Source organism: Biomphalaria glabrata, chromosome 5, assembly GCF_947242115.1.
Source record: "Biomphalaria glabrata chromosome 5, xgBioGlab47.1, whole genome shotgun sequence".
NCBI lineage: Eukaryota > Metazoa > Mollusca > Gastropoda > Planorbidae > Biomphalaria > Biomphalaria glabrata.
Genome location: NC_074715.1, coordinates 26,745,398 through 26,767,283, shown reverse-complemented (window position 1 = coordinate 26,767,283; position 21,886 = coordinate 26,745,398). Strand labels below are relative to the sequence as shown.

The following is a 21,886-nucleotide window of genomic DNA, read 5'->3' as shown; positions in this document are numbered from 1 at the left end:
GTGTGGCAAAATATGTAGATCATAGCTGGGGCTGGTAGCCACTGGAAATACTGCATTTTTCATAACCCTTAAGACAAGTCGTATTTAAAAATGTTTCACATGTTTCAGTTTGAAGATAATCCACACGGGGGATGGCAGCGGTCAGGGTATGAACCCTGGACCATCGAGATAACCGAACGACAGTCCAGCGCACATACCACATGACCAGGCAGTGACCTTGATTTGGAAACAGAGGGAATAAAATACTTGTTTTTTTTTTCTCAACTTTTTATGTGATGAATAAATAGGTGTTTTGTTGTTTTGTTGGTATTTTCTAATAGATTGAACTGATTAGTTTTTAATTAACTTGTAATCAGGTGTTTGTTTTATAGAAGGCTCTGTCCTATTGTTCAGCTAACTTAAGTCTTGTTATACAAAATAAGCCAATATCTACACTTTACTCATTAAAGTTTTTTTTTTAAGTCATGAAATTTGTGTAAAGACTTGAATTTAAAACTTTCCCATTATATCTAGCTGTATATATTAAACAAAAAAAAAAACAAAAAAAACTCAAACATATTGCTAATCTATTTATTAAATTTATTGTTTAAATCATAGAATTGCTTATTTAAAATAAATATTTGGACAAACATGTGGCTGCAGCTTATTGAAACAGCACTAAACAGTTGTCAGTCCTAATCCTTGCTATCAGCATGCAAAAAAAAGCATTCAAATGTATCTGTTAAGCATTTTGCTCTTGTTCCACAAGTTGCAGGGCCTCTTTGAATGTCAGGGGCGTTTTTCTATGTTGACGGATGTACTAAAAAAAAAAAAGGTAATAATAAATAAAGTATCTCTTAATTTTTGTTACTTTTTATTCACCTAGTATACTAATCATATTGCAGAATAATGGTCAGTTAATTTTTTTTTATCTGAGATGAGGTGGAGGACATGTAAAAGTTTGAGAAACACTGCTATAACTGATTCTGCTCAATACTACCTGGAATATAGAAATTCCACTTTTTGTTGTTTATTTAATTATTTGTTTTTGGGTACAGAGGAAATACTGTCCAAAGAAACACAATCAAGGAATATCTGTAGGAATACATGCATGTCTGTGTGGGCTGAATTCCTAACGGGAAGCAAAAGTATTAGGTTCAATCAAACACTGAGGAGCCCAAGAGATGTCTGTGTGTACATAGGACTATTATCTGTATTATGGGGCAAGAAGGTTTTTGTGTCTGTGTATTAGTGGGAGGCTAAGGAAGAAGCAAAAGAATAGTATTTTATGAGATTCATGTGATAGGGCAAAATGAGAATGTGTATAAGGAGTGTCTATGGATAATGGCTATTATTCAGTCTTAGATTTAGAACTGATCAACCAAACAAATGCCATTGAATGAATATGTTGGTTGGCTTTTGTGGAAGGGGATCCCTCTCAAACTTTTCTATTGGATGAAAAGAAAAAGTATTCTACCCTTAAAGGCTATAAATGATTGGCCAACAAGTTTTGTGTGTGTGTGTGTGTTTTTAAGTGGCAGATATGTAAGAGACCAAGGAAAATGTTTCTTTATGGTTGTAACAACTGATAGGAGCCATGTAAACATAAAAGTTGGAAGGGTCATATAAACAGTCAAGATGAATTTCAGGGGTTTCCAGATCAGGCAATAAAGTATATTATGATTGTGTCAGGATAAGCATCATTTAAACTATTGGATTTTTAAGATATCCCTGAGACCACCCAACTCTTATGAGTAGGCCTACATTAGTTTGGGCAGTAGTTGATTGTAGTACTGGCCACAAGACACCCTTGTTAACCTTTGGCCATAGAAATAGATGAGCTTTACATTATCTGCCACAAGAACTGAATGGTCTGAAAAGGAACTTTTAATAATGATTCCACTCTTTGACCTACTATCGACTAGCGGCAGTCATGACATAGTGGTTAGAAGTCCAAAGCAAAAAGTCTCAAAAAGAAAATACTATTTTAATAAGTATTTTTATTTTTTAAATGACTGAAACAAATCATATGACTATTTGGCTAGTTTTTGAGTATGAAAGCTTTTAGTGATTAGTATAAGGATCATCGTGAAATGAATGCAAAAAAAAATGCTAAATAAAAATAACCTCTTTAGTATCTTCCAGTGTGGTGTATTTGTAATTGTGGTTCAAACCCTCCATACAAGATTGATATATTCTGGTCTGTATGGCAACAAAGTTTTGCACTAGCTCCAACTGGGCTTTCATCATTTCTTGTAGAGCCAGCATGTTGGGACTGTAAGCTGTTAGGGCTGAAGTAAAAACATATTCATTCACAAATGGGTGTTAACCTTTTTGATAAGGCTATAGGTTTCTAGCAAATTAAAAAGGTTTTGAAAGAAATATATCCCCATTGCTGCAGAGTGGCATCTAACAATATTTCAAACTCTGGTAAGTAGAAATGGTTAAGGCAGTTGACTAGGACCTACTAGCTTAAGGTAAGTAGAAATGGTTAAGGCAGTTGACTAGGACCTACTAGCTTACGGTAGGTGGAAATGGTTAAGGCAGTTGACTAGGACCTACTAGCTTAAGGTAAGTAGAAATGGTTAAGGCAGTTGACTAGGACCTACTAGCTTACGGTAGGTGGAAATGGTTAAGGCAGTTGACTAGGACCTACTAGCTTAAGGTAAGTAGAAATGGTTAAGGCAGTTGACTAGGACCTACTAGCTTACGGTAGGTGGAAATGGTTAAGGCAGTTGACTAGGACCTACTAGCTTACGGTAGGTGGAAATGGTTAAGGCAGTTGACTAGGACCTACTAGCTTACGGTAGGTGGAAATGGTTAAGGCAGTTGACTAGGACCTACTAGCTTACGGTAGGTGGAAATGGTTAAGGCAGTTGACTAGGACCTACTAGCTTACGGTAGGTGGAAATGGTTAAGGCAGTTGACTAGGACCTACTAGCTTACGGTAGGTGGAAATGGTTAAGGCAGTTGACTAGGACCTACTAGCTTACGGTAGGTGGAAATGGTTAAGGCAGTTGACTAGGACCTACTAGCTTACGGTAGGTGGAAATGGTTAAGGCAGTTGACTAGGACCTACTAGCTTACGGTAAGTGGAAATGGTTAAGGCAGTTGACTAGGACCTACTAGCTTAAGGTAAGTAGAAATGGTTAAGGCAGTTGACTAGGACCTACTAGCTTAAGGTAAGTAGAAATGGTTAAGGCAGTTGACTAGGACCTACTAGCTTACGGTAGGTGGAAATGGTTAAGGCAGTTGACTAGGACCTACTAGCTTAAGGTAAGTAGAAATGGTTAAGGCAGTTGACTAGGACCTACTAGCTTAAGGTAAGTAGAAATGGTTAAGGCAGTTGACTAGGACCTACTAGCTTAAGGTAAGTAGAAATGGTTAAGGCAGTTGACTAGGACCTACTAGCTTAAGGTAAGTAGAAATGGTTAAGGCAGTTGACTAGGACCTACTAGCTTAAGGTAAGTAGAAATGGTTAAGGCAGTTGACTAGGACCTACTAGCTTAAGGTAAGTAGAAATGGTTAAGGCAGTTGACTAGGACCTACTAGCTTAAGGTAAGTAGAAATGGTTAAGGCAGTTGACTAGGACCTACTAGCTCAAGGTAAGTAGAAATGGTTAAGGCAGTTGACTAGGACCTACTAGCTTAAGGTAAGTAGAAATGGTTAAGGCAGTTGACTAGGACCTACTAGCTTAAGGTAGGTGGATATCCTTAACCACTGTCAAAAGCACATTTAAAGTAAACAACACAGACTCTTCACTTGCACAATTATACTGGAACATGAGAAGAGCTAAGACAGTGACTTGTCGTTGAATAGTTCCTCGTATGTCAATTGTGTAGGCACAACAAATCATGTATGAGCCTCAATCCTCACTTTTAAAAGTCCAGGATAACAATCCTGTGTTTTCATAAGCTTCAAAACCTGTCAAGGGATGGATTTGGCATCTCAAAGAGAGAGGCCATTATTTCTTTAGCAGAATTAGCAAATATAATTAAATCAACTTTCAGTTGGAAAAAAAAAATTTTACTTTTAATTTGTATTGTCATCGATTACACTTTGGCCAGTGAATGTATTAGAATAGAAAATTAATGTAAGTCAACATGATGGCAACTGCAATCATCATCTTCCTTTTAATAGAATTTTCCATATCTACACTTTTTAATTTCATTTTTTAAAATGCTTTTCTTTTTGTTTCCTATTGAGAAGATACAATAGTAACAGTAAAGTCAATATATTTTGATTGAGCTTATCAAATGTTCATCTTAAACAAAGTAGCCATGAAAGGGCTTTTAGTCTTTTCTAAGTTCATCTTATAACTTGGCTAAATTTAATTTAGACAAGATGACTTGGCTAAACTTAATTTAGACATCTCATAGATTAAGTCAAAGCATTTCCAGAAATTCAATAAATTAAAGTTAGGCTATAGAGTTAAAAGATTTCAAATACAAAAACAATTTTTCAAATGTATTAGAAAAACAATCTCTTTTTAGAATAATGTTTAAAAAGATGTGTCTTTTGAACTAACAATCTATTGGTTAATATAATAGTATTCAACTTGCTTTTTGTGTTGTATCCTGTCTAAACCTGACTAAAATATGGAATTATTTGGCTCATGCGTGGACCAATACAAATGAGCCAACACTTGGAGAAACTCAACCCAGATCAATAACCATTTACTTCTTGCTCATCCAACTTTGGGGAGGGCAGATGGTCACAGGTGGTGTACATGAAGAATACTGTTCAAACTTTATTACATTAAAGACACTACTAACAAAAATGAGAGAATCTCCAGTAATTGAAGACAATTTCATGGACATGGTGGCTGAATGTTAGAGCACTAAGTGGTCAAGTGAAATATTCAAGTTTGTCATAAACATTTGTACTAAACATGGAAGCTACACAGTTCTAAATAATAATAAGGCTTGCCTTCAAGTATGAAGATTAATGATGAATGAAGTATTTTTTGGGTAGCTACACAGCCCCAGCTGTGACCTACATACAGTTCTATATGGTATACCAGACAACAAATAAAAACAACATGCTGACTAGGCTGCTACAACAATTGTCATGTGGTATGCATGTAGACTGTCACCTAAATGGTTCTAGGTTTGAACCCTGTCCGCTGCCACAATTTATTGCTCACCATTTATATTATCATGCTTTTTTCCCACTTGTTGAAGACAATACCCATTAAAAAAAACGTTATCTCCTTCTTACCCTCCCTTTTTCTAATATAAAAACTAAATTTAATGAAAAAAAAAAAGAATGAAAATAATTTAACGAGCACATTCTATTCTATTCAATTTAAACTATTAAATATACTCTCAACGTTTAGTTTAAAGTAGTGCTTGTAAAAAGGTTAAGAGATTAATCAGGAGTAAAGTTTATTTGTTTGTTGTTTTTTTAATTCCTTCAACTATTTGTTAGGAATGAAATCCTTAATACATGTTTATAAATAATTGTTTATATATAAAGAAATTCTGAATTTGTATGTAAACCTTTAGTGAGTATCAATGGCATATAAAAATGATATATTTTTTAATCAATTCCATCTTAAAGATACAAGGAAAGTTTTAAAAGATAGATTGAAAACACCCCCTCAAGTTTGTGTACATAAATTATTTATGTACACTAATGTACAGTAAAAGAAACAAATATAAAAATTGTTTTTTTTAGATGTGGGAAGCGTGGTCGAGAGGCTAAGTGCGCTTGAACTTGGCTTGTCTTGGCTACCTAGAAGGGGGCTCGAGGTTCGACACCCGACTCGGGCAGAGTTGCGTTTACTGAGCGCCTAAAGGCAGCACGGAAAACCAACTCCTAGATACCCCCTCCCCCCCACCGGTCCACAAATGAGATTGGACCAAAGCGCTCTGAGCATGCTATAAGCATGAAAGTAGCGCTATATAAAAGCTATAATAATAATGTCCTGTACCTTCAAGAGCATCTGCACTGACTACATGGGTAGCAACTGGCTTAGGATCCACATACTGAAGTCCATAAGGTCCAGTTATCAAAAAACCTGACTGTTTTGTGTTCCAGTGATGAGTGTCCCCTCTTTGATCTTTTGAAGTCAAGTCCACTTCCTGTTCTTCAAGAATGATTTTGTGATGTTTTCGTTTTTGTCTGCAAATGAGTTAATGGTAAATATCACTACAACAAGTAACAAGGTAGTAAAAATTCCTCACAATCTAAGTTTTAAATGAATGAATTCTTTCTAAGTCTATAATCAGGTAAAAAAGAAAAGATATTTGAATTAGCATTTTAAATTCTAGAGTGGGTTTGCTAGCTCTATGCCTGGTCTCTGGTGGAGTTCATCACTGACACATGTATTTATGAATTCATTCAAACATAAAATAGAAGATAATGAGCACTGAGATCTAGGAAAGAAAGAGAACCAATGGGACGCATCAGTTGATTGTATAGCTCATAGAATCTTGAAGAATAAATAAAAAAACTTACAATGTTTTATCTCTTCTTCCAGATTTAGATTTGTGTGATCTTTGTGTGGAGATCTGACTGACACTTTTAGACTGGGTCTCAGACTTCAATTCAGAGTCAGATAAAAAAGAATCAGAATATTCTTGATCAGTGTCAATTTCTTTTCTGTGCTTCATCTCACTAAAAAAAATACAATTATTCACCAAGTTGTATAAAATGTTGTAATAATAATAATAAATGCAAATGAACTAAGAAAAATAATACTTTTATTTGGTAAAGTTTTTGAATCTGTATTTTTTTCCTCCTATCTTTTTCTTGATAGAAAAAAATACTGCTTTTTTCAGCTAGTCACAATTTCAGCAAAACTGTTTTGAAGCACACAGGCTATGAAAACACAAATATTTCATGACAGAAAAAGTAGAGAGGGGCATATGGCATGAGTGACTCACCATTATATTTTTTAAATATGTGAAAAAAGGAACAAAAGATTGACAAATTTGGCTCCACAGTGAAATAAAGGAAGGAAGGAATTTTGCAGCTCATATCTCTTTATATAACAACACATAAAAATCTTTGCTAAGATCCTGGGGAAGAAAAAGGGCAAAAGCCGAACAAAACTTGAGCATTGTCAAGTTTGGTTACAGATAAAAAAAAAAGATTGAACATTTTGTTTGTTCAAATAAGAAGCCATTTAACAAAGCAAACAGTAACTTGCTCTGAAAACTTTTGGATATCTTGGACATATGATTAGTTCATTTTACTTTTTTAATGGTTAAAAAGTTGGATATGCACCTGAGTTAGGCAAGAAGGTGATTAGTTATACAAGATGGTGATTAGTTAGGAAAGATGGTGATTAGTTAGGCAAGATGGTGATTAGTTAGGCAAGAAGGTAATTAGTTATACAAGATGGTGATTACATCCATTGCTCTTTACCACTCTAATGGATAAAATCACCAAAACTGTGAACCATAATGCAGAAATTCTAAATAACTTTTCAGACAATCAAAGGATACTGAATGATATGTGAATAGGACTTATGAGCTCCACAAGATAAATATTCAGAAAACAAATGGCAACAGAAAAGCATTATGTCAGAATAGGTGACACATCTTGGTCAGAGGGTAACAATCATAGTAAGGGCTATCAAAACCAAAACATTCATATTACCCTTTTTTTTTTTGTAAAAAAAAAAAAATGAATGAAAAAATCATTATTCACACTGCCTCATCTCATACCATATATTATCTCATACCATTATGTCATACCACATATTATCTCATACCGCATATCTCCTTCAGCACTTTTTGGAAATTGTGAATTTTTGTTATCAGGATCATGTGGTGCCATTTTTCCCCCTATATCTGTAAGTATCTCAGACTCCGACTTCTGTCTAGGTAAGACTTTTTTTCTGTCATCTGATCTTTCTGTCTCTATTTGGGATTCCTCAGAAATATCGACTTCAAGATGCAAAGATTGGCTGGCATTGTCTACGGATATCAATTCATCAACCAAATGAATTCCCAAATTTTCAAAAATACTTGAAGCAGTGTTCTTTGAGGAAGATTTAGATTTAGAATGTTTGAGAGAAGCTTTACTACTCCCCTTGTTGCCTGCTTTAAAAACTGAAGAGGAAGCTTTGAATATTGATGAACTAGATGTTTTGACAGGAGATTTCTGACCATGAGGTGTAAAGCTAGGTGACTTGAGACTTGACACATCTTTTAAATTTACTGAAAAGAAAAAAAAGACTAATGCTTATGGCAAGCTCAGAGCGCTATGGTCCAATCTAATTTGTGGACCAGTGGAGGGAGGGGGTGTCTAAGAGAAGGTTTCTCTGCCTTTAAGTGCTCAGTAAACACAACTCAGCTCAAGTGGGCTGTCGAGCCTTTAGCCCCCTGCCAAGCTGCTAAGTTCAAGCATATTTAGCCTCTTGGACACACATCCCACATTATATAATTTCTTTATTTTTTGTTGTTTCTCAAATTCTTTAGATTATAGATATACTTGGCTTAAGGAGTCATCCCTGAGGAAACGTTATGGGACTATTTATGGTATTCCTTTAAAAAACTCCTGCAATTGAGTTGGTACCAAAATTTATACCTAGAGACCATAACAAATGGGCAATACTAAACCCTATATCTAAAGTCAATATTCATTCGTTAGTCTTTCAAAATAGAAAATAAATAATATCTTGCCTAGTTGCTGCCATTATAAAGAACATATGGGAACACTTTTTATATAAACTTTTACATATATTTGTAACAGAGTAGATTAATTTTATAAGATTGAAAAACATAAATATTTTTTTTTAAGTTGTATTGAATTTTATGGTATTCTAAACTAAATATGATTTTGTTTTCTAATTATTATTTTGTTGTAATCAAAGCGTATACATTTGGGGAAAAAAATGGTTTAAATTTTTGTAATATGAAATAAAAATTATGTGCGTAATGCAAAACTTAGGAAATAATACAAACATAAAGCTAAGTGCTGCCTTTCTATATGTAATAGGTATGCATTAGAAACTATAAAATCTTGTCTTTCATATGAATGTTATTTTAATCAAGATGGCAGAAATGCTTGAATCTAAAATACATACCATGATGAAGCTCATCCAAACTTTTGTTTCTGCCTTTTACATCTTCTGTTATCTCACTATCAAAGGAATCCACTAAGTCAGAGTCTAAAGAATGTGACCTAGACTTCTTATTCAAAGGTGATGGTGACCTTGACTTCTTACTTAATGGTGATGGTGACCTTGACTTCTTGTTTAAAGGTGATGAAGTTCTTTTGAAAGGAGATGATCTTTCAACAGGAGACGGACTCTTTACTACTTTTTTGTGCCACTTTTGATGCTTTTTGGCAACTAACTATTTGAAATTAAAATAAAAATTGAACAATTTAAGATATCACTGAAAAATTTAAGCTTAAAACTTATTTACTTTATGTATTAGATCTCAAACTGTTTTGTTATGTAATGACAAAAAATGAAACTGGTCTTTAATTTTCTGGATTAGTTATTTCCCTTTTTTTAATAGAGGGTGACAAACTATTTTCCAGACCCTTGGCATACCACCCTGAAAACGGCCAAAAAGCTTTTTGAGTAGTAATAGTTTGCCAACACTCAGGCTGGCAAAAAGGAGGAACTCCAGAAAACAGTGAGGAGAGGAAAGCTGGTTCAGTCTTATTGTAAAATATGATTCACTGTCAAAAGTCATGCTTCAGGGCACAGTGCAGTGAGCACAAAGAAAAGGTCATGCAAAGAAAAGCTGGCTGGACAAAGTATTAGAATGGAACAGCCTATCTTTTGATATCTTGCTAAGACCAGCTGCTGACAGGGAAAAGCCTTTGGTTACATGAACTGTCACAGCACCCCTTTGACATAAGTCAAGGGACAGATGATGATGATGATTTTAGTTTTTTACTTAAATAGCTGAAATACCATCCAGTCAAGATGTTTATTCAATTTTAAGTTTGTTAAATTAATAGTTTTTCAATTTTTTTGTCATGTATATTTATGTTTCTCATATTTCTACTTGGTTGGAATTAAACAGAATTTCTTTGTATCCTGAAGCTGAGACTACTGATGCCAAGTATTTCTTTGGTAATGGTTGCTTTAGTTTCTCCATTATTCCTGTCATTTTCCTTTTTTTAATTTAATGTATGAACATAGAAATGTTCTGTTGTCCTTAGTGATAATATTGTTTACATTTCTGTTCCTCAGTGATTATATTGTTTACATTTTCATTTTGCATCAGTCTGCTAAGTTTTTAAGTCAGAAGGTTCAATGAAAATACTTCTGGTTACAAAATGGTTGTTTCATGTTTTCCTTTGTTTATAGCTAGAAATGAATGAAAGGAATTGAAGCAGCTTGTTGTAATTAACTAGAATGTATTCAATCCAAAGAAAGTTTTTTCAAGGTGTTGTTTAATTAATTTTTTTTTCGGTTTTGATTTGTGTTAATAAATACTTTATTGATATCCTTAAGGTTTTTATTAAAGTCTATTGTTAATTAATTAATGTCAGTGAGATTAAAATTTCCCAAGATGAAAACAAATGATTTTCATATTGATCTTAAATTATTGTTATCAGATTTACATACGCTTGTATGTCTTCAGAGCTAGAGTTTGTTGGCCTATACGTACTGCTATTACTCTGACTCTTGAGGTGTTATTTATTTTAGTTTTTAGAACTCTTTAATTATCATTTAGAGATTTGGTAATTGAGAGTGCAAGAGGTGTGACAAGTGATTGCTTAGATGTGGATCTAATGACAAGGAAAAAAAAAGGTAAACTGTAGAGATGGCTATTTGTTTTTATATTTTTACTTTCAAGAGATTTAAGATGCTTAGGGTTAGACTTAAATGTTCATTAGCTATCTTGAGTTTAAGCACACTCACATTTTGAGGTTGTTTTGCTGTTGAGTCAGAGACAGACAGGTTGTGAATGAACTCAGCTAAACTTTCCTCATCTGAACTCAAATACACGTCACCAAGGGTACGAACTATTTCATTTTTTTTACCTGCAAAATAAACACATTTTCAGAAAATTTACTATTAAAAGCAAAGTTGACTAACTGTTAAGTTCAACTGTCTGAGATTGTAGACCTAATTATGATTTTAAAAAAAAATTAAAATAACCTCTAAATGAACTTACTTTGTCTAAATCTATCAATAACATCATAACTAAATGTTTACTAGTTTTTTTTACAAGGCATGATTGTCTTAGCAGTGTTCTACCTTTCATTATCTTGCTTAAAAGAAACTATATAGATGTTGACAAACCTTTTTTGTTTCTTCTCTCTGCAGAGGAACTTCTTGATTGAAGTCGGGGACTAGGGGATCCAAAGTTATTTTTCTTCTCTTCACCATTTTTAGTTATCAGAATTTTTTTTGTTGGAGATTTAGATACCAATTGTTTTGATTCACTCTCTGATTCACTCCTAACAGATGCATATTGGTGAAATTTTACAGAAGAACTATCCTCAAGTTTATTTGTGGCAATGTTTGTGCTTTTAAAAGTAGAAAGTGATTTTGTTTTTGACTGCTGTACATCTGAAATAAGTTAAATTAAGGAATGTATTTTTTAAATATATAAAAACTGTCTTTAAAATTCTATTATTAAAAGGTTTTTTTTTTTTGTTTTTTTTTGAAATACAAAAATTGTTACTCAGAGTATGCTCACCATCTTCAGAAGTCAGAAGTGTATTTTTTTTCTTCAGAAACTTGCTAGATGTGGGTTTACTTGCTGGGCTGGCAGAACGACGACCTCTTGGAGTGACTGAGTTCCTGGGGTCAGTGCCACTTGAAATGGAAATTTCTCCATAGTCTTCAAAATTGACAGCTTTTGGCTGCTGCTTTTTATTTGTAAGACTACTCAGGTAAACCTAAACATAGATAACAAGATATAACATTTTGGTCATTGACAGCAACAGACATGTAATTATATTTTTTTATATACATTTTTTTTTAATTTTTTATGAATAATTAGAAAATAAAAATGATATTAAAATGTAGCCTATATTTTTTTTATTTTTTAAAAAGAAATTCACAACAAATATGACTGCTGTAGCTAACACAGAGAATGCTGAAAGTTTTAGTTTTAAAAAGAAACATGACTGCCAGAGCCAACAATAAGGTTTTTTGAAAAACTGTAACAATTATAACATAAAGTTGACTACCATTGAACAGATAAAACAAAGTTGACAATGACTTATAATACTGATAATACAAAGTTTTACTCACTGCAAGTTCATCTTCTTCTTTACTTTTCAAAGGAACTCTTTCACCTTTAAGCTGGCTATTGGCTTTCTGTAGCAAAGCTAAAGCTTTGCTTTGTCTAACAGGCATAATGAATTAACAGCTTGTATTCCGATCTTGATAAATGTTATCTAGTAAATAATAATAAAACAGTGTTTTAAATCATCTACTAATAAAATCCTAAATCCTCTATATCAATATGCAGCAATTAATCTATCTTTTACTACACTTTTTTTTTTTATAAAAAAAATATTTTTAAGAAATGACAAATCAGAAATTGATTTATATATTAGATTTATTAATTCTTGGAAATGCAGAGAACACAATCCTTGTCTTCACTTGGAGTAGCACTATATGAATTCAAAGCAAAAGCAGTGTGGTGGCTGAGTGGTAAAGCACTAGGTGTCTGAACCAATGGGTCTCGGATTTGAACATAGGGGAAGAATGGGATTTTGAATTTCTGGATTTTTAGAGTACCCTGATGAGTTCCTGATATTAGTTGAGGACAAGTAAAGGCGGTTGGTCATTGTGCTGGCCACATGACACCCTCATTAACCATAGGCTACAGAAACAGATGACCTTTACATCATCTGCCCCAAAGATCACAAGGTCTGAAAGGGGTACTTTACTGATCAAAAATCTAGATATATGTTGATACAATTAGGGCTAAGAGGGTTGAGAGGTGATACACTCAAATGCCATTTAGAAGATCCTGATCCAAAGTGGCTGCACAGTCATGAAGAGTTGTATTCTGACCTGAAGGCATATAATAACACTTTAGTTCAATAATGGGTACCTAGACTTAGGTGAGGATTGTAAAGGTGGTTGGTTATGGTGGTTGCCATACAACACCCTCATAAAAGCCTAGAGACAGATGAACTTAATATCATCTATCCTATGAACCATCAGGTCTAAAAATAAAACTTTTATTATTGAGTTCTCAAGATTGAAGCTCATTGTAGAACTACATGTAAAAACTGATTTCAAGGACTACTCTATGGGCTGGACTTCTTATTTTTACCTAAGTAAGTGGGAAAATCCCTGCATCTTATTGAACATACAAGTTATATGATTCACTTCTGGCACAAAATGCTGACATCATCATCATCTATCTGTCAGTTAAGCAAGTCTCTGCGGCCAGAGAAAAAGGAGTAGTGAGGTAGCAGCAGATCCACTTCTTAAAAGTGTGTCAATGTGTTATTACTGATTGCTGAATTTTAAAAAGAAATAATAATAAAATAAGCCAATCAAATGTCAGAGCAAATTAGAAATCAAAATAGGTACATCCATATAGAGTCTACAATTCCTTTTAAACTTAAGGTAATAAAATATGCTAGGAAGATGAGAACAGAAAAGAAGATAATCTTTTTGTATTACTTCCTACTGAACAAATTATTAGAAAAGGTAAAAAATAAAAATAAGGTAATGTATCCCATATCAGAGGAATTATAGTCTCTAACTATGTACAAGAATAATATCTGAAGTCAAAATAAAGATACAAAAAAAGCCTTCAGGACTTCAATTTACTAGATATAAAAGTTCCATTATAAGGTTCAAATTTTAAAATCTTCTATTCCTTTAATGGCTTCTTAAAAACCCTCAAAATCTTTAGGTCCAGTGAATCATGGATGCTAGTAATGGAACCTCATTTTGCTGCAAGGGTAATTCAGCAATAGAAAAAAAAACGCAAGCAACATGATACAATGCCTGAATTGCGATTAATACATTTAGAATTGTTTTCACCAAAATCAAAAATAGTCTATCAGTTTTCTTTGAAGTCTATTTATTGAATAAAAACAAAGCTTAGATCAGTCATGTAATTAAATTTATAATACATCTAGATTAACAATGATAAATCTATGTGATTAGAAATATTTTTACCAATTGCTTTTAACTTTCTCAATTCCCTAGATCCTATCACTTATCTCGACCAGTCAGGAAAGGGTTCGGGGAGAAAGAAGGGGGTATATGGGTTAATGTCAATGTGATCACTTTTTTAAAGCATTAAAAAAAAAAAAGTTGTACAACTTGAAACAGAATTGAGGGCTCAAGCCTCCTCAAGGGGACTAATTCAACTCATACCACCACATCTGTCTAGTACAATTTCTTTTCCTTGTTCGAGACCAAACAAAATAATTAATTACCAATAGTTAATTTTTTTCATTGATTCTTGATTTGTCAGGCACAAGAAATAATTTTGCAAAATTTCAACTTGTACAAACTTTTTACCAGACAGACAGAATGAGTTGATATAGGCTTTGTAATAATAACTAGCTATTACTTATATAAATATCCCTTTGAATGGTCTCATGTTCCAACCCTGCCCATCCCAGAAGTTATGCATTAGGTTTTGGCAAATTATCTCTATTACTGTGGGAAACAATTTTAGAAAATAATTCTTAAACTGTTAGTTATTGATTTAATACACACAGAGTGTGAGAGTGAATGTTTATATTGCGTCATTGTTTGTTGTGAATGTTTTGTGAGAAAGTACTTGAAAGGATGTGACGAAATAAAATGATAGTCTTCAATGTCTACTTATAACAACAAAAAGTCTCTGTTTATTAATTATTATTATTAATGTCTACTGTATGTTATTTATTTATCTGTGGCAGAGTCCTCATAGATATACCAACTAAATAAAAGATTTGATTTTTAAAAGGTATAGTTTTTAAGCAGTAAAGAGTAGTAAAATTGTTGCTTTAATTAAAATATATTTAACATGAAATGTTAACGTGCTAGAAGATGTATATGGAAGACGAAAGATATTAATTTATTAAAAGCTATGAAGACAAGGACAAGTCTAGCAGCGCTGCCCTTAGGCTAATTTGACTGCTCCAAATTGAGCCCTGTACCTGGCAGGGCTCTGCAATTTACATTTAGGATATCACTATCAGTCATGGCTTTGTCACAGGCTTTTAAGAGATGTAGGACTTAAAGGGTTAACATATTCATTGTATTGTACGATTGAGGTCACTTTAATTAACTTTTGACTAACATATATATCTAACATATTTGCTTAAATAGTGTTATATCATACTGACCGGGTCCAAAGGGATGGCGAGCCATCACAATTTGGGGACAGGTGGCTGCAGGAGTTTGCCAGAGAGCAGTAGTCTTACTACTGTCCCACCCCCTACGGGGATCCAGGACCGAATTTTCTGTTAGGGTTTACTCCCTTAGCCTTAGACCTTACAGGGACACACACACAAGGCAGTGCGGCTATTGACCTATAGCTAGGGGTTTGGTTTGTGGGCAACAGGGCGTGTCCGCACGCCACCGGGCCATGCCTGCCTCACATCTTGGGGCCAAACCTCCTCCGAGACCCTTGCAGTTTAGCCTGAGGCTTCGCAGCCTCAGTTTCCATCTGCCACCACGAGGAAGTTTCTGCATAGGACTTGCTGTGGAGAGGCTATGTACTGGCAAGAGAGACTTACAAAATTGCTCCCCTTTCACAGATGCTAGCCAGCGGTGGCAACAAGAGACCCTTGCAGTTTAGCCTGAGGCTTCGCAGCCTCAGTTTCCATCTGCCACCACGAGGAAGTTTCTGCATAGGACTTGCTGTGGAGAGGCTATGTACTGGCAAGAGAGACTTACAAAATTGCTCCCCTTTCACAGATGCTAGCCAGCGGTGGCAACAAGTCAAGCTACCACGCTAGACGCTTCACACAGCCATTGGACAGACTACTGAACTACTGAAGTTCATTGAGTGTTTTCACGAGGAAACTAAATGTACTGTTAAATTCAATGGAGCCCAATCAGCACATTTTGAGGTTTGCAGTGGTGTCAAGCAGGGATGTGTGCTCGCACCTACTCTGTTTGGCATTTTCTTCTCCTGTCTACTACATTATGCGTACAACGACATAAACGAAGGTGTGTTTCTCCATACATGATCCTCTGGAAAACTATTTAATGTATCAAGGCTGCGGGCAAAAACCAAGGTTAGAAAGCTACTCGTCAGGGAACTCCTGTATGCTGATGATGCAGCTATTGTGGCTGATTCTGATATTCAGCTACAATCCCTGGTTGACAAACTATCTGCTGCTTGCAAGAAGTTCTGCTTAAACATCAGTCAAAGCAAGACTAAGGTACTTGTCCAAAACATAAACACTGCACCTCAAGTAAGCATTAATGGCCAACCACTAGAAATTGTTGATCACTTTTGTTACCTTGGCTTCATCATATCCAACAACACTCTACTGGATAGAGACATAAACAACAGGATAGCCAAGGCAATGGCCACCATGTCACGGCTGCAGAATAGAGTCTGGGACAACATATTGCTGACTAGCAGTACTAAAGCCCTAGTCTACCGGACCTGTGTGTTGAACACCTTGCTGTACGGAAGTGAAACATGGTCAACTTACTCATGGCAGGAAAAAAAGCTGAATGTCTTCCACCTCCGATGCCTAAGGCGGATCTTTAAAATAAGGTGGCAAGATAAGATAACCAATGAGGAAGTGCTACAAAGAGCAGGGTGCCAGGACATCCGCTCTGTTATCAGCAGCAGATGCCTTGGCTGGCTTGGCCACGTTCGTAGAATGCCAGTAAGTCGACTTCCACAGGACATCCTGTATGGAGAAGGCAGGAGAGCCGCTGGTAGCCCACTTCTACATTATACGGATGTACGCAAACGCGATATGAAGCTCTTCAAAATCGACACTGGGAACTGGGAAGAGGTGGCACTGGACAGATCCACATGGAGAAAGAGCATAAAGGAAGGGTCACAGATTGCAGATGTTATACACAACAGAAGCAGAAAGAAGGGTGAAAATGCAATGGCGCTTGGTGATTATATATGCCCAACCTGCGATCGCAGCTGTGTATCAAGGATTGGCCTCTTTAGTCACACAAGAAGTTGCAAAGGGAAAAGATCGTCTCTCGAGACGTAAAATGCCACAGTGTTATATCAATTTTGTTCACTTCTATCATAACTCTATGAAATTTTCTTCTATAGTTCCTTTTAATAGTACATGCATAGCAAACTGGTTTGTTTACAACCAGAAATTCAAATTCTCATGAACCCATTGAAGACCGCAAGACAAAATTTGTAGTGAACTTTTCCAACCAAGTTGTTCACAAGGCATTACAATTTCTTGAATCCTGGTTTATGCAGCTGAAGGAACATCACAAACTCTTTGGATTTCTGTTTAATTTTCATAATATGACAAAGAATCATATCAGAAAATGTTCAGCCAACATAGAGATTGCTCTGACAGACATCTCCAAAGACATAGATGGATATATGCTTTCTGAAGAAATGGAGAAAAAAGATAAATCCAATACTGCGTGCTCAGCCCAAGGAACTGTTTGAATATCTTGCTTGTATTGCTAGGTCTCCTGCATTCCCTAATTTGTTAATTGTTCTGAAAATATTAATGACAATCACAGTGACTGTCGCTTCTGGTGAAAGAAGCTTTTCCATTTTGTTATACTATACTTTTGAAATTTTATACAAAGAAATGACAAAAAAAATGAATTCAGAGTTGATCTTTGGTACTAATGAGGCATTTTTCAAAATTCTACCACTTGGGTCAAAGTTATTGAGGACATACTTTCCTTAACAGACAGTCAATATTTGCTAGAACAGGAGTGAGGGCTCTAGTAAAAGTTAGTTAGTGACTAAGATTATACTTGTAAAAGTTAGTTAAAGTGACTTAGATTATACTTAAGTTATTTTTAGTAACTCTCAGATCTATAACTAGCTTCTAGATCAAGATACTAGCCTATGAAAAATATATTATAAAGTAAATTATAAATAAGTATAATATAGTATACAGTACATCATGATCTGTATCTCTAAATCTATAGACTGTAATAGACATCTAGTTCTAACTTACCCATATATGCTAGGACTAATTCATACAAGTGCTCCTATATGCTAGTGCCATTAGAACATGGAATTGGAATGCCTGAATCAGAAAGAATAACTAATGACTTAGCAGAATTAAAGGCTCTACAATCTAAATTGAATTAACATGCATGCCTAGTTGTGCTCTGGAGTGTTGGTCCTGAGTTTGAACCCTGCCTCCATGACCCACTATTATTATTATTATAGCTTTTATATAGCGCTACTTTCATGCTTATAGCATGCTCAGAGCGCTTTTGGTCCAATCACATTTGTGGACCAGTGGGGGGTGGGGGGTGGAGGTATCTAGGAATTGGTTTTCCGTGCTGCCGTTCAGTAAACACAACTCTTCCCGAGTCGGGTGTCGAACCTCGAGCCCCCTTCTAGGTAGCCAAGCCAAGCCAAATTCAAGCGCACTTGGCCTCTCAACCACGCTTCACACTATCTTTTGGGAGGTTTGGGCTAGTGGCGAGGATGTAATAATCTTTTCAAATCTGAAGGAACATCCAAAACTTGTAAAACAAAAAAACATATAGCTATATGTAGTAAGGGAATCTATTTCTAAATAAATATAAGTTATCGATAATATTTTTCTATATCTAAAAAAATCTAGATCTACTTAAATTCATTACCTAAATAAAAAGTATATCTAGATAGTTTTCTAGATAGATCTACTCAGTGCTTCTTTTGTAAAAAAAATAGGTGCCGATAGTCAGTGATGGATTGCCTAACTTTTAACTACTAATAAATTAATAATAAACGTTAAAATACAATAAAAGTAATAATTTTTTCCCCACATTGAAAAATGTGCTGGTTTGCCATACCAGTGTGTACATCACAAAAAAAAACTGGAAAAACTTTTCTACTTATTACTACTAAAAATAACTATGTATAGATTCTAGTCTATACTAGTATTAATCATATAACTAATTCTATATCTAGTATTTTGAGTTTAAAAAAAAACCTCCAGTTGGTTTTGAGTTTAAAACCTCCTAATAGATGTTTTTGACAATAAAACTTCCTTTTTTCAATAAAAAAATCTAAATCACAAAATTTCATGAGCGTAGCAAAGAGGGGATTTTGAACAAAAAGAAAAGCAAAACTAAAAATACTAAATTTCATGTGTAGCCAAAAAGGGGTTAGTGGTTACCCTTCCCTTCTCCAAAAAAAAATACAGCAACACTATAGTAATCAATTTCTACCACTCGCTGAGCTCCATTAATAAAGTGCAGTGAATAGCCCTTACATCATACCATGTTTTATTAAAAGAGTAGCAGGATAATGCACTGAAGATAACTCAGAATATGTATTTTGTATTAGTTTTAAATACTGTAAATAAAGCATGAGGGTAGCCAACAGAGTTTTGAAGTTAAAACCTCTCTAATAACAAAAACTTAAAAACTAAAGGAAAAATACAGTCAACAAGATCAATTCACTAAATTCCATGAGAGTAGCCAAAAGGTATTTTGTGGTTAACCTCCCCCCTCCAATAATAAACTAAAGCACAAATATAGTTACCAATTTGTACCAGTTGCTGGGCATCATTAATAAAGTGCAGTGAATGGCATATTTGACCTTTGCCTTACAATTTTTAATAGAAGAGTAGCAGTATAATCTTATCTTATATGATACAGACGTTACTTTAAAAAAGAAGATGATTAAATCCTAAGCAGCATGCATTTAGTCATGCATATAACCAATGACCTAAATTCTGCCAAGTCACTGGTTTTCCTGGTAAGCTCAGGCAACCCATTCCATGCTCTAATAGCACTAGGGAAGAAGGAACATTTGTACAAATTAGTCCTAGCATATGGAACGAGGAATGTGCCTTTATCTTTGTGTCTTTCTGAGTATTTTATTAAATTTTGTTTTTATATTTAAAGATTATAGTTCAGTGTTTTATGTATGATTGCTACTTTATTTTTAAGTCTTCTATTCTGAATGCTTTCTAAATTTAGTGATTTTACTAAAGGTGTTACTCTGTGAATATTCCTTTTTTATGAATCGCACTGCTCTATTTTGTGTCTGTTCCAGTTTCTTAATGTTTTCTTGAGTTGAGGGGTCCCAAACAGAGGATGTATATTCTATTATTGGCCTAACCAAGGTTAAATAAAATTTTAGTTTTATGTTTTTATTTGATTTATAGAAATTTCTTTTCATAAACCCTAATGCTTTGTTTGATTTTTTTAATAGTTTCATCAATATGGGGATTCCATAACAGTTTTTCATTTATTATAAAACCTAGGTATTTTGCATTTTTAGTCTGTGTTACTGGTTTACCATGAATAATGCACTATATAGATACCTCGGAATATGCATTTTTTTAGTTTCAAATACAGGAAATAATGCTTGGTGCCGGGGCTGTGCCCAGGACTCCACTGGCAACAGTGAGGTTTCTACTGTTTTTCCATTAATTTCAGGAATAACTTTTCTAGGGTTCAAAAAAACGCATGAACGAATGAAGGATCAGAATGTAATGAAGATTAATTACATATATACATACATGCATATATATATAGCTGGATATGACCCACGGCCTACAGGACTTAGTTTTGGTATTAATGATTTACTGTTTTGAATTTAGATCTATGTTAAACATGGAGAATGTTCCCTTCACATTGTGTTCATTTTGCCATGAAATCAAAAGTAGAGTGTGAAAATGGGTTAACCCAATTTGTTAAAAAGTTTCTATTTTTTAATTGAGATACTATACGATAAGGTATCTTTTGTCTATTTTAAGGGCCCTCCAATATGCCAAGTTCCATCAAGATTGCTCTAACGGTTTTGATTTCTATGCGGGACATACATACATCTTACTTTCTGCTTTATATATCAGATATATATATATATTGGGGGAGAAAAAAATCACCCCCCCCCCCCCCGCCCCAAAATAATTCCTGGCTACGCCCATGATAGACCTAGATCTACATTACATATCTAGATCTAGAATTATTATATCTATTTTCACCTCAACTCTGAAGCAGTGATTTGAGTCAATGAGAATGATTGCCAATAGTGACTAATCATACGTAATACGTCAGTGGTTGAGACGGCCAGTTGAGTGAATGTAAATGCAAAAGATAAATGTAAAACATTTTTTTTTTACAATGCTAAATAATTTATCATTCAAAATTTAATATCTTAAATATGTCTACTATGATTATATTTAATTAATTTAATTAATATGAATATATAGTACATCTTTAATCTTATTCTTAGCTAAAATCTATTAAAGTATTATTATTAATATTATCTGATAATAGATCTATATCTAAAAAAACTAAATTATTCTAAATCAAGTAAATCTATTCACTTAATACTAGATCTATAATATATAGTTATTTCACTTAAATCACTATGAGTTATGAGTATGACCGTGTCTATTCAGTGACTATGTGAGTATGTACTATGTCTATTCTGAAGTATCATTGTTATCTCTAACTCTATAGACTATAGACATAGATCTAGTTACTTTAGTAATTTAGTATAGATAGACTAGACTTGACTAGTGACTGACTTAACTGACTAGTCTATCATAGACTCTATCCTAATCCTATATTAAGTATATTATATATAATATATAAATATAAGAATATTATTATAATATCTATCTTTTCTTGTCTACTCTAGATTCTAAAGTAAAATATTACTATTATGAATAATACTATTATTAATTTTAAAAGCTATTGACAAAATAGCTTTAATTTATTATTTTATATATCTACACGATCGACTCTGTTTAACTTCTGCGTAATATTATTATATTGACTTTACTTAATGGTTGTCAACCGGAAGTTTACAAATCTTTTCCGAGGACTCCTACTTCGGTCACCCGACGATTTACGACGAAAGCCCGATCG

At 34.1% G+C, this 21,886-nt stretch overlaps 1 protein-coding gene across 8 annotated transcripts; it reads right to left on the bottom strand.

Moving 5' to 3' along the window:
• Positions 1-554: 554 nt before the first annotated feature.
• On the bottom strand, positions 555-21,845 carry LOC106078430 (uncharacterized protein C19orf44-like). Of its 8 annotated transcripts, none has more exons than XM_056029433.1 (14): positions 21,752-21,845; positions 20,995-21,045; positions 18,019-18,090; positions 13,200-13,388; positions 12,164-12,309; positions 11,604-11,805; positions 11,204-11,473; positions 10,820-10,941; positions 9,020-9,290; positions 7,703-8,150; positions 6,442-6,600; positions 5,915-6,105; positions 2,107-2,270; positions 555-799 (listed from the first exon to the last, which is right to left on the bottom strand). In XM_056029433.1, the coding sequence occupies exons 5-14, from the start codon at positions 12,266-12,268 to the stop codon at positions 722-724; spliced, it is 2,010 nt and encodes a 669-aa protein (XP_055885408.1). In that variant the 5' UTR covers positions 12,269-12,309; positions 13,200-13,388; positions 18,019-18,090; positions 20,995-21,045; positions 21,752-21,845; the 3' UTR covers positions 555-721. The 8 variants fall into 8 exon arrangements, with proteins under 8 accessions (XP_055885408.1, XP_055885409.1, XP_055885410.1 ...); XM_056029434.1 differs by having other exon boundaries at positions 21,801-21,825; XM_056029435.1 differs by lacking the exon at positions 21,752-21,845 and adding an exon at positions 21,677-21,694.
• Positions 21,846-21,886: the final 41 nt, after the last annotated feature.

Coding starts and splice junctions, on each gene's coding strand:
- LOC106078430 (XM_056029433.1), bottom strand. CDS start 12,268: ATGCCTGTTAGACAAAGCAAAGCTTTAGCTTTGCTACAGAAAGCCAAT. Junction 11,474..11,603: donor ACTTCTGACTTCTGAAGATG/GTGAGCATACTC, acceptor AACTTATTTCAG/ATGTACAGCAGTCAAAAACA. Junction 9,291..10,819: donor CAGCAAAACAACCTCAAAAT/GTGAGTGTGCTT, acceptor AATTTCAAATAG/TTAGTTGCCAAAAAGCATCA.